The following is a 14861-nucleotide window of genomic DNA, read 5'->3' on the forward strand; positions in this document are numbered from 1 at the left end:
GTATGAATTGTTTTCGGTTCTTCGACGGAACATAGTTGATGAACATCTGACTTGCATTTTTTTGTGAGGGAAACGTGTACAAAACAAGCATCATAAAATAATGATGAGAAAAGAAAAGTAAATGAAGAAAATCAGGCCTCACAATAAGTGCCTAAGCATATTATCATACATAATATACATGTATTCTTTGCTTTGCCCTAAGCATGATTGGCCGATAGTCTTAACCTTTCTGACATCTTTCAGAAAAAAAAAAAAAAAACTCCCTTTCATAATTATTCGTTAAAATTTCTGTTCCTTTTTTCCTTTCTTCTTCTTTTAATTGCCATACATACTATTCTACAATAGAGAATTATTCAACGTCTCCATCATAGTCAAATAAATAAGAATGAGATTGATTATTCGTGATGATTACGACGAGGTATCTGAATTTGTTGGTAAACTTCATGAATTTGTAGTGATCCATTTTCGCCAAGCGATGATAATTGACGTCTTCCCACCAATGTTCATAGCCAATTATGTTAAAGAGCGTATTCGTCAATTCGAGCCTAATAAAGAAAGGCCTTTTGTCCTTGGTTTACCCACAGGTTCTTCACCTACTGGAGTCTATAAACGTCTTGTCGAGCTATACAAGGCGGGTGAAATCAGTTTCAAACATGTTGTAACATTCAATATGGATGAATATGTTGGTCTACCCCGTGACCACCCTGAATCGTATCACTCCTTCATGTGGAAGAATTTGTTCATGCACGTGGATATTCCACCGGAAAACGTTCATATTTTAGACGGTAATGCTCCCGATTTGGATGAAGAGTGTAAAAAGTATGAGGCCGAAATCACCAAAGTGGGTGGAATTGAGCTATTCTTAGGCGGTATTGGTCCTGATGGCCATATTGCCTTTAATGAGCCAGGCTCTTCCTTAACATCACGTACACGTGTCAAAACTTTGGCTTACGAAACCATCATTGCTAATGCACGATTTTTTGATGGAGATATTGCCCAAGTACCAAAGCTTGCTTTAACAGTTGGAGTTGCGTAAGTATTGAAACTTTTTTTTTTTTTTTTTTTAATTTTTTACATTTTCTTTCGTAAGCCAGAGAAAAGTCTACTTGATTTATCCTTTTTTCTGATATATTATGGGGTTTTGTCTTGTCAAGTACTGTGATGGATGCTCGAGAAGTCGTTGTGCTTATTACTGGCGCGCACAAGGTAAGGGTTTTTTAGTTTCCTGGCTTGGAATGCTGATAAGAACAAAGAAACGTTTACGCGAGTAAAATTCGTAGGCGATTGCATTGGCTAAATGCATCGAAGAAGGTGTTAACCACATGTGGACTGTATCTGCAATTCAGATGCATCCGAAAGGTTTGATTGTCTGTGACGAGGACGCCACGTTGGAGCTTCACGTCAAGGTAAGACATAGCCTTCTGTGAAATTGAGCTATATGCATTACAATGCCTTATTAAGAGTAGATATTAAATTATCAACATTGCTCACTTTTATATCGCCATAGACTGTCAAATACTTTAAATCGATCGAGCATGTGCATCATTCTTTGATTGGAGAAGAAAATTTGTCGCTCCAAGGCGGTGTGAAGCAGTTGAAACGCCAAATTGCAGTTGCAGACAATAGTAGACCTTCCACTCCAATGGAGTGAACCCATTACTCAAATAGAAACGATCTTCATAGAGGAAAGGGAAACAAGATGTTTTTTTGAGAAATAAGCGTAATACATCCGGAAAGACTGTAATTTGCAATATTGAACTATACATATGCCTACAACTTCTCTACACCCAATCTACCCATAGAAACAAAACCGAGCAAAAAAATGAAATAAAATTAAAAAACCAATACAATATAGCATTTTATTCCGCATATCGATGTGGCTGGTAAATGTACTATAGATCGTCAAACTTATTTCTTCTTGCCAGCTGGAGCAGTAACGTTGAACTTGAAGTAAATGATATCACCATCCTCTACAATATACTCTCTACCCTTTTGCATATATTTACCGGCAGCCTTTACTGCCGCTTCTGAACCCAATTCTTTCAAGTCATTGTATTTCATCACTTCAGCCATAATAAAACCACGTTCGAAATCAGTGTGAATAACACCAGCTGCTTGAGGTGCCTTTGTGTTCTTACGAATGGTCCAAGCTCTCACTTCATCAGGGCCACCTGTGAAATAATAAATCAATTGTAAGGCGGCATAACCCATCACAATGATCTTGGGCAAAACTGAGAAAGCATTGTTTTCCTTTTGAATATTCTCCTTTTCTTCAGGTGTTTCGGCTAAAGAGAGACGGTATTCGTAAGCACCAGAGTAAGGGATCATAGGATCACCAGCAGAATTTTCATCGATCCAACCCTTGATCTTGGGGAGCCACTTGTTCTTCTTGCGGATAAAGTCCTTTTCACTCAAATTAGCAAGGTAGATCACAGGCTTGGCAGTGATCAAATGAAGACCGTTGATGACTTCAATTTCTTTGTTGGACCATTCACCATGGCGCACGTCTTTGCCGGATTGAACCCATTCCAAGACCTTTTGCACGATAGCTGCCTCTTCCTTCTTGGCTCTGTCTTGAGCATTACCACCGTTACCGATACGGCGAACGGAATTATGGAGTTCTGTAGCTTGCTTCGTCAAGAATTCTTCATCTTTCAAACGTAATTCTTCACGGATAATTTCCATATCACGAAGAGGGTCTAATTCACCTTCGACGTGAATGACATCTGCTTCGTCGAAAGCACGAACGACGTGGAAAATAGCATCGACAGCCTTGATGTGAGACAAGAAAGCATTACCCAAACCAGCACCAGAAGCGGCACCCTTCACAAGACCGGCAATATCGATCACTGTCAACTATAGGATACGAAGGTGAGTATTTTGCAACACTTTTCATATCTCATGTATTGGGGAAAACTTACGAAAGCAGGAATTTCCTTAGCAGGCTTATAGTGTTGACATAACCAATCGAAACGTTCATCAGGAACGGCAACACGGGATTCCTCAGGATCTAAAAGGCGAATGTCAAGACCAATGGTTAACAAAGACGTGACTTTCACGATGAATGGAGGGGGTCTACACTATAATTAACATACCAATGGTACAGAAAGGATAGTTTTCGGCGGCAGCAGAGGCGTTGGTAAGAGCGTTGAAGAAGGTTGATTTACCAACGTTGGGAAGACCGACAACACCAATCTTCAAGTTGTTAGAAGGACGACCGAGTAAGGCCTTTTCTTCCTTGACAGCTTTCTTTGGAGGCATCTTTATAAGTCCTCTTATGGGTTGTTATATCAAGTTGAATACATTTAGTATTTATTGCTTATCCATGCCGTTTCTTTTTTCTTTTTCTGCTACTTTATTTGTTGTGCAAGCAAAAAAGAAAAAAGTATCGAGTTGTATTGACACTTACTGTGCAAGAAGGGAGTGGTTAACGTTGAAAGATATACAAACTTGCCACTGACAGAATTTAGACTCATTTGAGGCCTAACATTAAAAAATTTTAAACAAGTCACTGACTCCTTTTCCTTAAAAGGCAATCAATATTTTCGAGGCACCGTCGAAAATTTTGGGAAATGGGTTAAATAGCCTTTTCAGTGACAACCGCATGAAGACAATGTAAAAAAGTTAAAATCGTCTTATGTTAATACTAGGATTCAGCTTATTAATTTGACTTGAGAAAACAAAAACACAAAAAAAAAAAGCAGGATAGACAAGCCGGAAAGATGATGGGTGTCATGGGGAGATATATCGTGTTTGTTGCATGAAGCTTGAATAATAAATAGGTTCATAAACGTCGAAGCGCAAGTGAGTGAGTAAAAAGGGGGTGGTGTGCTTGTGTGTGTAGAGCAGGCTGAAGGCATTTACATAGATAAAGTATACGAGCGGGTATTCAAGTCAAAAGTTACTTGCGGCTTTTAGGATGTACCTTGGCCATTGCCAAATCTCTTAAAAGCTTTCTTTCAAGTATGAACTTTCCTTCTTTATACCGATTGTCATTATCGTAAGCCTTGACCTACAAATGCAAATGGTTAGAATATGTTTAGTATCGACTCAATTGTTAAGACTTGATAGAAAAAGTTCATACGTAAGTCCAACCAAGCAAGGATGCACATTGAATACAGTGGATGTCTCTCACTCTATGTAAACCAGTTGACATTTCTCTGTCTTCGGCCTTTCCAAAACTGATATTGACACTATATCAAGAATGTGATGTTGAGCGTACAAAATCCAGGGTAAACAAAAAGAAAGAAAAAGGTCATATGCTAAAATGTGAATGATTTACTGTACACTTCATCAAACAAGTATGCCTGACCATGTTGGCCTTGGAATTGCTATAGAATAAAGATACTAGGATGAGGATCAATGTCAATATATCAGCTTAATGAATAGATGAGCTTACTTTGGACATAATGGCTTCAGACATTGCCAAGTGAGTTCCACATTTTATGCATCCATAAACAGTGCAGTTTCCCTCCAAGTAAACCCGGTATTTAAGACCCATCCGTTGGTTATTAGAATAATACTACTACTGAGGTTGCTCTCACAATCTAAAGATAGACGTCTTTTCTTTTTTTTTTTTTTTTGTCTTTTTTTTTTATTTTTTTTTTCTCTGTCTCTTCTTCCTTTTCAAATGGGTGTTCCTTGTTTGGATGCTTATGGACTGAATATATCACTATTGTCTTTCTATCGTGCGCTGTCTGTCACAGATTTGATGCTGCAAGTGGAGACCTGATAGTTAATCGGGAAAAAGTAAAAAGTCCGTGAATGGTAGTAAGAGAATGAAAAGAAAGCAAAAAAAAAAAAAAGAGAAAGATATATATAAAAAAAAAAAAGAAATTGGTTCAGTTATGTACAACGAGATAAGGAGGGAGGAAAGAAAAATGAACAGAATCGTCACATATCATTCAACTTTTCCAGTTTTTAAAGCACCCAACAGATACTATCAGATGATAGGACGCTTGCCCATTTTTGGCTTTCAATTAAACAACGGATTCAGAACTACATAGTTCCCTTTCTTTCGCCGTTAACAGCAATGAAATGAGCAAATGATAACGTTCGGCAGCAATAGTAAGTAGTTCAGCATAGAATGAAGCAACTGAAAGAGGATAAGAGCAAAGAATTCAATTTCAGAAGAGAATGGTTCCAGCTAGCTGAAACCTTGTGATTCATGATAGCCTTACAATAGCTTCTTTCCATGACGGTCATAATAGCTTGGAAGAAGGAAAGTCTCTACTATGTACACTTCTCTATCGAAATACAATAGTTTAGCTAGATGCTGACTAGTCCCTACGACTTGCAAGAAGATCGAAATAGCCACTCCCCCTCTACCCCAAGTAGTATGCATCATTTTATTGAAAAGGCGGTCAGAGTTGCATTAAAATAGTAGCAGTTTTAGCCAATAGAAATGATGAGTGAATTTGATCTGCATGGGCAATTGAAGTCTGAGATTTAATGTTTTATTTTTTAAATTTTCAGGAACGGAAAGATTGAGTGGGAACCAAAAAAGATGAATGCTATTTTATTTAGAAAAAAAAAAAAAGGTATACACATGAGAGTAAAATACATATGTAGAGGAAATGACATAATTTCTATGCCGTCAACAAATAAGTATAATGAGTAAAAATTGAAGAGTTGATGAAAAAAAGGTACGCATAGTGGAAGAGTAAGAAAAATCTGGCCCTTAGGAAGGCTGGACTATAAGGCCAAGTGATAATAAAAGGGAGTGTAGAAGAAATATACAAGGAGGAAATAAGCTATGTGTTTTACGTACTAAGATTATAATGAGTGTGTGTGGTAGTTGAGGGCAACTTTTCGGGTTTAGCATGCAAAGAAAACGCTTTGTCCTTTTTTTCGTCTTTTTTTTTTTTTTTTTTTTTTTTTTTTTTTTGGTTCAATTCAAGTAAAGGGACGAAAAAATTAATATTTATATTGTAAAAAGTGAGTGTCATGGGGTATCATAGAATGATATCTTTTTCTTTTATGGAAAGGTGTGGAGGGGGAGGGGCTATTTCATACTTTTTTTTTCTATGGTATCTGATAATGGTGTATCTTGATTTTCTTGCTGCTGCTGCTGCTGTTCGTTCGGAGCGGGTGATCCAGCACTACTACTGTTACTGGTGGATGCAACAACAGCCGCCGCGGCCGCAGCAGCATAAAAGTTAGCCATGATGGCTGCTGTCGTATTACTACTATCAGTAGTCGCATGACGAGATTGTGATTGCTGTTGTTGCTCTTGTTGCTGATCATCGGAAGTGGTTGTTGTCGTTGTCGTCGTTGTCGTCGTTGCTTGTAAGGCGGCCGCAATGCTGGGACTGATAGAAAATTGGGTAGGTAGAGCATGACCTAAACTTGCACCAGGAACAGAATCCAGCATGACCATATTAATCTCTTCCATCAACCTTTTATATCCTTGAGCATGGGTTAACTTTAGCTTGGAAAGGTATTGCTTCACTCGCTCAGCGATGCGTTGTCGTTCACGTAAATCGATATAGGAACTAGAAAGAATTTTTGTGACAAAGCTAACACCATGGACTTGATCTTGAAGTATTTCGTTGATCAAAGCTGGTATGCCCGTGGATGGCTCGGTAGTAGTGGTAGAGGTAGTGGTGGTTGTGGTAGTGCTGCTAATGCTGTTGGTAGAAGATGTTGTTGTTGTAGGGAAAAATAACGTGTTTAGAATGAGGTTCCTTGCTTCTGGTTCCTGTCGTTGATTGATGAGCTTTAAAACAGTGAGAGAAGCTAGTTTATGGGTGCATAATTGTGCTAAATGAGGTATGAGTCGAGGAGCAAGTACGCAATATCGACCTTGAATGCCGGAGGTATCCAATAGCCATATCAATAAAAGTGCTCCATTGGCATTGGTGGCTAGAAGCAAAGCATGCTGTACAAGGGAAGCAGCAACATATTTCTAAGAGTGTAAAAAAATCTCGGTTAGCTTAAAGAAGGGAAAAAAAAAAAAAAAAATAAAAATAAAAAAATAGCCACAGCTTTTTGTTTATTGTTTGTACTTGCCTGTTGTCTTTTTGTCACATGAGGACTTTCCAGGGTGGCTCTCACTGCTCGTGCGCCAAATCGTCCTTGCGCAATCTCCCAACATGAATCGACGATCGCATCAAAAATAAACTGATTGCGTTCCGGGCCTAAATTCAAACAACATTGCACTACGTAATTTCCAAACTGATCCAACAGAAGGGCGGGCACATAAGGCTTAATGAATTGACATATAAGTGTTGTAATATGTTGAGCATTGGGTAATTTCAAGGTTGTGTCGATGATTTTTTGTGCTGCCCAAGTGCCATTTTTGTGTACACCGATGGAAGCTAGATAGGGTGCTACGGTTTCCAACATAAGGGTTCTTGTTCTATCCGAACATCTTTCAAATAAACGTTGAATCACTGTATTACCAATATAATCTATGGGGTTGTGCGTGTGTGTTTTTTTTTCCCAAAAAAGAAAATTTAGTACACAATTTCATCATGATGGAGCAGAAGCATCAGACTTTACCACTACATAATTCTACTAATTCATCTAAGCATTCTACTGCTATCACTTCTAATTCATTCACTGTGATATTTCCTGTATCTAGTCTCTTTCTTATATCTCTCAGTCTTGCAATATCTACTTTTCTGGTCTGACCTAATTCTGGTGCTGCAGGTATGCTTGAATGGTAGGTCTGTGGTAATCGAAGCACTACAAAAAATAGTTCAAGGAGGCCAGGGGAGAGGGGGGAAAGAAGAAAGAGATTGAATTGTTTCAGTATACAAACAGAAAAAAAAAGAGGGGGGGGTGTGTGTGGGGAGGAGAGGAGGGGGGGGGTGTTGGGTAGAGTGGTGATGGGCATTTTTCACAAAGTAAATATGAGATATTTAATTAACTTTCTAACCTTCAAAGTTCGGATCATCCGAATCTTCACCGAATTCTTGCATGATCAATTTACGCTCCGTTACAATGGCAGCAATTAAACTATTTTGTTGTTGTTGACTAGCACCGTTCTTTTGCAATAATTCCAACATGAACTTCTTCATCTGTTCTTGTTGCTGTTGAGAGAACAATGCGGTATCTGTCGTACCTGTCGTGGCAGGCTTGTAGGCTTTTGTCACCTTGCCATGAATGGGTTGTTTTTGTGTTCGTGTCACAGAATCTATTGTTGTTGTTGTTGTTGTTGCTGCTGCTGTGGTAGCACTAGGAGCAACCGTAGCACTAACGTCGGATACATCCGCAAGACCGGCATTACCATTATAATGACTCTGTTGTGGTAGCACTGTTTTGTTGCTTGTGGTGGTGGTGGTGGTCGGGGTCATGGTGGATAACTGTTGCACCTTTGCATACCCCATTTTCACTGTGCCTGTACCTGGTCCTAAGATTTCTTTATTCTGAAGCGATTTCTTTGCTTTGATAGCATCCTCTTCGTGATAATAATTGATAAACGCACAGTTCTTATGAGCCAAAATACGAACAGATTCAATCGGACCATAGTCTGAAAAGACGGTTAATAAAGCACCATGTGTAGTATTCGTAGGAATATTACCAATCCCTATGCAAGCACAAAAAAAAAAAAAAAAACCAAGTCAGCATCAGTTTCCCTTCCCCCAATGTTGTGTTTGAACAAATTTTTTTTTTTTTTTTTTTTTTTTTTTTGCACGCACATAAAGCTCTTGTGGGACCCTCATTGGTGACAGTGGAGGTGCCTGTTAAAGGTGACCCTCTCCCGGAAAGAGCGTTATTGCTGTTATTATTGTTGCGAATCGTGTTAGCCATCACGTTCTCTCCAGATAATCCTCCAGCAGTCGTCGTCATCGAAGCCGCAGTCGTCGTCGCAGTGGTTGTAGTTGTCGTGGTGGGCGTAGGTTTCCCAAAGCCAACTTTGATAGGATGCAAACTGTTGACAAATACTCTACTGTTCATGTTATTCATCAACATGTCTTTGGCTTTCACAGCTTCATCCACCGTTGAAAAATTGATAAAGGCACATTCACGATCAGCCAAGATTCGAATGCTTTCAATCGTTCCAAACTTGGAGAAAACCTTGTGCAGTTCGTTTGAAAGTTGATGCGTGCCCATCGCAGGGTCCATATTGAGTTGACCAAGCCATAAAGACCGCGTAGGCATTTGATTCGTATTATTGTTGCCTGCTGTCATGATGTTTGCTAATGGTAATTCTCCTACTGCTGAATCTTGCTGCTGCTGCTGTTGTGGTGAATGATGATGAATCACCGTGTCATAAAAGAGCATATTACTGCTACAATTAGAATGTTGTTCGAATGATGAAGATAAACTTCCACCACTACCACCGCCAGCACTGCTACCATAAGCTGCGGTTGTAGGAGTAAGATCCTTGAAAGAGATGGAAAAAATAAAAAGAGTCAACCCTTGTTACGTGCAATAAGGAAACCTGAAAGAAATAGACTTACATTGTTCCAACTGACATTAGGACTTGTTAACATACCACTGTCCTCTTCATTAAAATTGGCAGCTACCGCAGAATTTCCGCCCGTGGGAGAGTTTGTAGCAGCCGTTCCAGCCCCTTTTCTTTGCCTTGCCATCATTTCTAAAATGTCAGCGCTACTGTTTGAATTACGTAAAAAGGGCCGATGCTGATGCGGATGTTGTTGCTGCTGAGAAGGATGAGAAGAGTAATGAGCATGATAAGTAGGCGTAGAAGTCGGTAGCGACTGTCGATTCATTTCTTGATACCAAATAGAACGATTGTTAAGTATAAAATGATGCACATTATCATCCTGTTGCTGCTGCTGTTGCTGTTGCTGTTGTTGTTGTTGCTGCTGCTGCTGCTGCTGCATTTGTTGATCTACAGCACTCAGAGCGCGAGGTCGATTGCTATTCAGATGTTGCGTCTGCGGTGGTTGATAACCATTGAGTCTAAAATTAGCGATAGAAGAGCGTAAATCTGTTGGTTTGAATAAACCCTTATTCTTATTGTTATTAAAATGGGTTTTATAAGGTAGATGTTGCTGTGGTTGCCAATCAGCTGTTGTAGCAACAGCATTTGTTGTAGACAAAGGGGGGTGCAGTAATTGTTGTTGTTGCTGTTGCTCGGACAGTGCTTGCAAGGAAGAATGAGAGTGGCTTGTGTGAAGACTAGGATGTGTCTGATATGGAGAACGATGACGACCATAATCGGGTTGTATATATTGAGGCAACAAGGGAGGATAACGCGACTGGTGACTGTCCTCTAAACCTAACGAAGCAAAGGTGCTTGCAATGGTATTACCATCATCTGCACGCAATAGCTGGCTTGTGGTAGGTGAGATGCTATTGGTAGGGCTCTGAAGTAGATTATCAGGTATCCAATATTGTTGATTGGATGATGGCATCATTGGTTCAAATTCTTCTTGCTGCTGCTGCTGCTGTTGCTGCTGCTGAGGATGATGATTCCCAAACAATGGTGCTGGTCTGAAAGTGGCTGCTGGTGGCTCCATCAACATATGGTGATTCAGTTCATGAAGAGGGTAAGGTAGTTGGATAGGTTGAGATGGCATGGTTTCAGCGCGTGGACGACGAGCTGCAGCTGCTGTTGACGACGATGCGGAAGGTATAAAATGGTTGGTATGTTGGTTTTCAGTATGAATAATACCTGGAAATCTGTCATGCTGTTCTTCTTCTACTTCTGCTTCATCTTCCGCAGCCGTTTCCTTTTTATTCACATCCTTGTCTCGACCCTGAAATGACGCTTTTTTGTTATTTTTCCACAAAAGATTTTCGGCCAAACTGTAATTTATGTCAATGTTTGAGTAATGCATGAAAATAAAAAGTGACATAGAGCAAAGAAAAAAAAAAAAAGAAAGAAAAAGAAAAAGATTGCTTACTTTGAAACGTTGTTCTGCTGGTGTAGTGATGTGCTAGCAGCAGCAGCAGCAGCAGCAGCGAGGGTAGAGGGCGATCCTGTACCTGAAGTGCTCATGATAATGTATAAAAAAAGTCAAAAATGGTATTGAAAGTAGAAATAGTGTTTTTTCTGGTATATTTGTGTTTGTTGGTATAATTTAGGGTTTATCTATGTTGGATATATGTTGACTGGTATATCTCTTTTGAACGAGATGCTTTTCAGTTCTCTTTTCCGTGTCTCTCGATTATACCTGATCCGAAGAAAAAGAGAGAAAAGATAAAGAAAGAGGGTGGCGAGGGAGACGCAAGCTTATTTATATACTTTGATTTGAAAAGAAAAAAAGAGCGTAAGATGATCGGTTTCCTTTTGATTTTTTCCGTCTGTGATGGCTAGTTGGTGTAATAGAAAAAGAAGCTTGAAATTCGTGCTGTGTGCGTATTTTCTGTACAATGAATATAAAAAAACAAAGCAAAAAAACGAAAGAAGAAAGAAAGAAAGGAAGAATAAAGCAGAGTTCCTAAAAATACATTTTAAATTGTTAAAAAGAAACCTTATAATTTTTGACTCTTTTGTAAGCAGGGGCGTCAAAAAAATTATTTTGCCTGGGATACACAGTCCAAAGAAGATATGTAGCCTGAACCGGTGGAAGACCTTTAATGGGGTAACCAAACTGAACAAAGAAGGGGTGAAGACTAATAATAGCATAACATCCTCACTTATCTCTTTTTACTCTAGTGCACTTTTTTAAAGTTCGAAAGAAACACGCAAAGACGATGATACAACCTCTCCTGGCCGATGCCCATCTCTTGATCCTCTCCCCCCATTACATCTATGTTTGACTGACCGTAAGTAAAGTACTTGTGGTTATCTGTGAGCTTGCTGTCCAACATGTTTAAATAACGGGGTAAGTTCATTAGCAGATTATTGTCATTGTCCAGGCTGCCATTCATGATGAGCAAAAAGATTTTGCATAGTTTACATAAACCATTGCTTATTCAACCCTCATTGGGGGGCAAAGAAAGCGCGTGTTCAGCGCATTTTTCTTTTTGTTTTCTTTTTAATTTTTATTTGGCCAAAAAATTTCTATCATGTTATGTTTGAATAATGGATGTAATGAAAGAAAGGAAAGCAGAAAAAAAAAAAGAGAACAATTCTTTCCAAATCTGGACTTTCTCATTGCCTTTCAATCCTCACCCGCCAGCACCTCCCAGCACCACTTCCAGCGTACAGCTAAACTTGTCACATATCTTGTATTATAAAAGAACTCAACATATCTCTCTGTTTATTAGTGGTTAGCGTTAACAGCAGACTTGCGCTATAAAGATAAGATATGTTATTATTGTTGGGCCCTTTACCTAAAAAAAAGGTAGTTAACAATGGTAGGCGCCAGTGAAATTACGCCTTAGAAGCATCTTCTTCTTTTGTTGGAACAAGTGGCGTGTCGCTGTTTCTCTCTTCTTTCAGCTGGAAAACCATCTTTTCCAATCGATGGACGCGTGTCAGTAAATCAACAACTGAGGTATCCCTACTGGAATTGTTTGCAGAAATAACTGTACGATGATGGCTAATCATTGTAACGTTATGCTTTTCTGAATTGTCGGTCATTGGATGTCCCGACCGTAGCTCGCCATTATTCACACTATCGCCGCCATTATCAAAGCGGCTTGCTTTCATTGTATGTGTTGTTTCAGGCAATGCTGGTAATTGTTGTGGCGCTATGCTGACCAATAACAATGCATGATTTGGGTTATAGTGGCGTAAAGCTGCTTCCAACTCTTGGGTGCGTTGCTCAAGTATCTGGCATCTTTTCGCTAAATCCTTTTCTTTTTGCTTACGTCTGTCGCGAAATCGAGCACTAGCACCGGCATTTCTTCGTCTTTTTTCTGCTAATATTTCCTCAGACGTCATCATCGGTGCAGGTCGTTTTACTGTTGGAGTGCGGTTGCTGCTGTCGCTTGCCGAAGCAGTGGGATCAGATGCTCGTCTTACTGATCTGTCAAGTGCATGACTAGTGTGAGAGGTATGATAGGAATAGGGTGATAAACAAAGATGCTGATCTGATACGGAAGAGTCTCTTCCAGAGTTATTTCGCTCTGGTGGTTGAGTTATCTGTTGTGGTTTAGGTAAAATAGGAAGAGGCGTTATAAGTGTTGAAGGAGGAAGTTCATGCGTAGCCTTGGTGAATACTGTGAAGGACGGTAACACTTTATCGCTGGTAAATTTCACACCTAGCGATGTTACTTCTGTCGGATGTTTCGCACTGGATTCATAACTCATGATTGAATATTTGACAGTACAAGGAAGGACGGTAATAATCAAGAACCAAAAAAGAAAAAAAAAAAAAAAAGGGCATGGGATGGTTCCATTTTTTAATAAAGTCAAATTACGCCATGGTTTTCTATGGCGACATTCATGATTCTAATTACGAGAAAACAGAGACGGGCTTCTGAAAAGGAAATTTCATTCAATAGAATTGTAACATCAAAAAAAAAAAGGATGGCAAATGTTTCATTGAAAATGCATATTTTGCGTGTTGGGAATCAAATATACAAGATATATGTATATATATTGAATTAATATTTACAATATGGAAGTCTCCACAAAAGGTCAGTTGCTACTAACGTCGATACTCTGAAATGGTTTCAACTGAGTAAAGAAATCACCACACGTAAGCAAGCTATCATCAAACCCAATCGGCACAAGAAGCCTAATTGCCCAGGATCGATTAGTACTGTCGATAAATCGTCATCCTATAGGAGCCATATAACAAAAAGCGCTTAATATTTTCAATGAAAAGGCATAGTTATTGCTTTGCAACGACTTACAATTCGTGTGAAAGAAGGAAAGACTCGGTTTCCGCTCGCCTCCATTCTAATCCTAAACCCTATACCTGACTGTCGTGATGAACCATGATAGCTATGTCTGCTATATCCATGCATTGAATAAGTATTTACTTCCGGTCGTTGCGCTTTGGGCCTGCTGGGTATGGATGTTTCGTTCAACAGCTCACTTCAACGTAAATAGAGAGTGCTTCTGCAGTCAGTTTTATCTGACGTACATACAACGCAACATAGCTCTTTTCTAACGTATGCTTAGAGCAGCTTACCTGCTTGTATCTTCATCGCCTCTACCGTAAATGGGTATAATGTTCCTATTTTCATCGCATTCCTTTCTACAGACAGGGCATGTAGCCTTTACATCTTGTAATTTCAACGTTTTTATCCATACTGCTATACAACTCCAACTAATGATGACGAAAAGATCCGTTTTGTTTACAACCTCGTTCCTTTGCTCCTTTTTTCCCTATTTTATCTATTACCAGTAGAGATGTCCGCATAGTGTTAACACAGGATTCGATGCCACATCAAAACTAGTATAATAGAAGGGTAAGGACTGATTAGCTCTCACTCAGTCTCCTTCAAAGGGAAAAAGCCCATAGCACAAATACAAATTTCTTTACGGCTCTACCAAATATTGCATTGATATGTCATAACGTCATCCAATGTGGGCTGCTGCATTGCATCACTGCTATTTTCTTCAACGTATTGATTTTTTACTGCAGTGACAGAAGCCATGATGAGGTAGGAAGAGTGTATATAGATGTATCCTTATGTAATAATAAGAAAAAAAGAAAATATGGAGGGGGAAAAAAAAGAACAATAGGATAGAAATAAATTAGGCTCGCCGCTTTTTTTTTTAATTGTAAAAGGAAAAGGGAAGTTTTTCTCATGCATATCCTCCGTTCCGACCAATGACGTTACGCTGGGAAATGCATTGAACCAAGTGTTAAGCTGCATTTGAAAAGTTAGCATCATTCACATTATATCATCGTTTAAAGAAGCCACACTTTTTGGTAAGATCCGGGGAAAAAGCAATAAAAATACAGTTTCTTTCCAAAGGCTATTTTGCGCGTATAATTGAAGCTGCCTTTTGCTCATAATTACCTTACGCCTACGTATATTTTAGCCTTCTCATCTTCATCATCTAAATTTTGTGCCCTCTCATTATTAATGATTCA

At 39.2% G+C, this 14861-nt stretch overlaps 7 protein-coding genes across 7 annotated transcripts; 1 reads left to right on the forward strand and 6 right to left on the reverse strand.

The window, feature by feature from the left end:
* Window positions 1-385: 385 nt before the first annotated feature.
* BDF20DRAFT_825271 (glucosamine-6-phosphate isomerase) lies at window positions 386-1651 on the forward strand (the record flags this gene model as incomplete). The annotated part of the gene is made up of 5 exons (XM_053077965.1): window positions 386-434; window positions 510-1032; window positions 1155-1206; window positions 1281-1406; window positions 1508-1651. 5 exons carry the CDS (start codon window positions 386-388, stop codon window positions 1649-1651), a joined length of 894 nt encoding a protein of 297 aa, XP_052933173.1.
* A 257-nt stretch (window positions 1652-1908) lies between these two features.
* On the reverse strand, window positions 1909-3261 carry BDF20DRAFT_824775 (GTP-binding protein YchF; the record flags this gene model as incomplete). The annotated part of the gene is made up of 3 exons (XM_053077922.1): window positions 1909-2856; window positions 2922-3010; window positions 3096-3261. The coding sequence occupies 3 exons, from the start codon at window positions 3259-3261 to the stop codon at window positions 1909-1911; spliced, it is 1203 nt and encodes a 400-aa protein (XP_052933174.1).
* Window positions 3262-3901: 640 nt separating this feature from the next.
* BDF20DRAFT_824583 (yippee zinc-binding/DNA-binding /Mis18, centromere assembly-domain-containing protein) lies at window positions 3902-4501 on the reverse strand (the record flags this gene model as incomplete). The annotated part of the gene is made up of 4 exons (XM_053077907.1): window positions 3902-4012; window positions 4085-4193; window positions 4288-4331; window positions 4400-4501. The coding sequence occupies 4 exons, from the start codon at window positions 4499-4501 to the stop codon at window positions 3902-3904; spliced, it is 366 nt and encodes a 121-aa protein (XP_052933175.1).
* Window positions 4502-6004: 1503 nt separating this feature from the next.
* BDF20DRAFT_915239 (uncharacterized protein) lies at window positions 6005-10918 on the reverse strand (the record flags this gene model as incomplete). Its single annotated transcript, XM_053084287.1, has 7 exons — window positions 6005-6907; window positions 6985-7412; window positions 7504-7689; window positions 7883-8533; window positions 8646-9333; window positions 9411-10725; window positions 10824-10918. 7 exons carry the CDS (start codon window positions 10916-10918, stop codon window positions 6005-6007), a joined length of 4266 nt encoding a protein of 1421 aa, XP_052933176.1.
* An 84-nt stretch (window positions 10919-11002) lies between these two features.
* Window positions 11003-11747, reverse strand: BDF20DRAFT_678174 (uncharacterized protein). Its single transcript, XM_053076013.1, has 2 exons — window positions 11165-11747; window positions 11003-11093 (listed from the first exon to the last, which is right to left on the reverse strand). The coding sequence occupies exons 1-2, from the start codon at window positions 11546-11548 to the stop codon at window positions 11088-11090; spliced, it is 390 nt and encodes a 129-aa protein (XP_052933177.1). The 5' UTR covers window positions 11549-11747; the 3' UTR covers window positions 11003-11087.
* A 212-nt stretch (window positions 11748-11959) lies between these two features.
* On the reverse strand, window positions 11960-13179 carry BDF20DRAFT_884393 (uncharacterized protein). The gene is made up of 2 exons (XM_053081855.1): window positions 12467-13179; window positions 11960-12362 (listed from the first exon to the last, which is right to left on the reverse strand). Exons 1-2 carry the CDS (start codon window positions 13118-13120, stop codon window positions 12351-12353), a joined length of 666 nt encoding a protein of 221 aa, XP_052933178.1. The 5' UTR covers window positions 13121-13179; the 3' UTR covers window positions 11960-12350.
* Window positions 13180-13474: 295 nt separating this feature from the next.
* Window positions 13475-14721, reverse strand: BDF20DRAFT_678224 (uncharacterized protein). Its single transcript, XM_053076014.1, has 5 exons — window positions 14312-14721; window positions 14163-14213; window positions 13950-14087; window positions 13669-13852; window positions 13475-13593 (listed from the first exon to the last, which is right to left on the reverse strand). The coding sequence occupies exons 1-5, from the start codon at window positions 14416-14418 to the stop codon at window positions 13486-13488; spliced, it is 588 nt and encodes a 195-aa protein (XP_052933179.1). The 5' UTR covers window positions 14419-14721; the 3' UTR covers window positions 13475-13485.
* Window positions 14722-14861: the final 140 nt, after the last annotated feature.

Source organism: Mycotypha africana, assembly GCF_025528875.1.
Source record: "Mycotypha africana strain NRRL 2978 chromosome Unknown BDF20scaffold_9, whole genome shotgun sequence".
NCBI classification, from domain to species: domain Eukaryota; kingdom Fungi; phylum Mucoromycota; class Mucoromycetes; order Mucorales; family Mycotyphaceae; genus Mycotypha; species Mycotypha africana.

Coding starts and splice junctions, on each gene's coding strand:
- BDF20DRAFT_884393 (XM_053081855.1), bottom strand. CDS start 13,120: ATGAGTTATGAATCCAGTGCGAAACATCCGACAGAAGTAACATCGCTA.
- BDF20DRAFT_678174 (XM_053076013.1), bottom strand. CDS start 11,548: ATGCTATTATTAGTCTTCACCCCTTCTTTGTTCAGTTTGGTTACCCCA.
- BDF20DRAFT_678224 (XM_053076014.1), bottom strand. CDS start 14,418: ATGGCTTCTGTCACTGCAGTAAAAAATCAATACGTTGAAGAAAATAGC. Junction 14,214..14,311: donor ACATATCAATGCAATATTTG/GTAGAGCCGTAA, acceptor CTATTATACTAG/TTTTGATGTGGCATCGAATC. Junction 13,594..13,668: donor TTCCTTCTTTCACACGAATT/GTAAGTCGTTGC, acceptor TGGCTCCTATAG/GATGACGATTTATCGACAGT.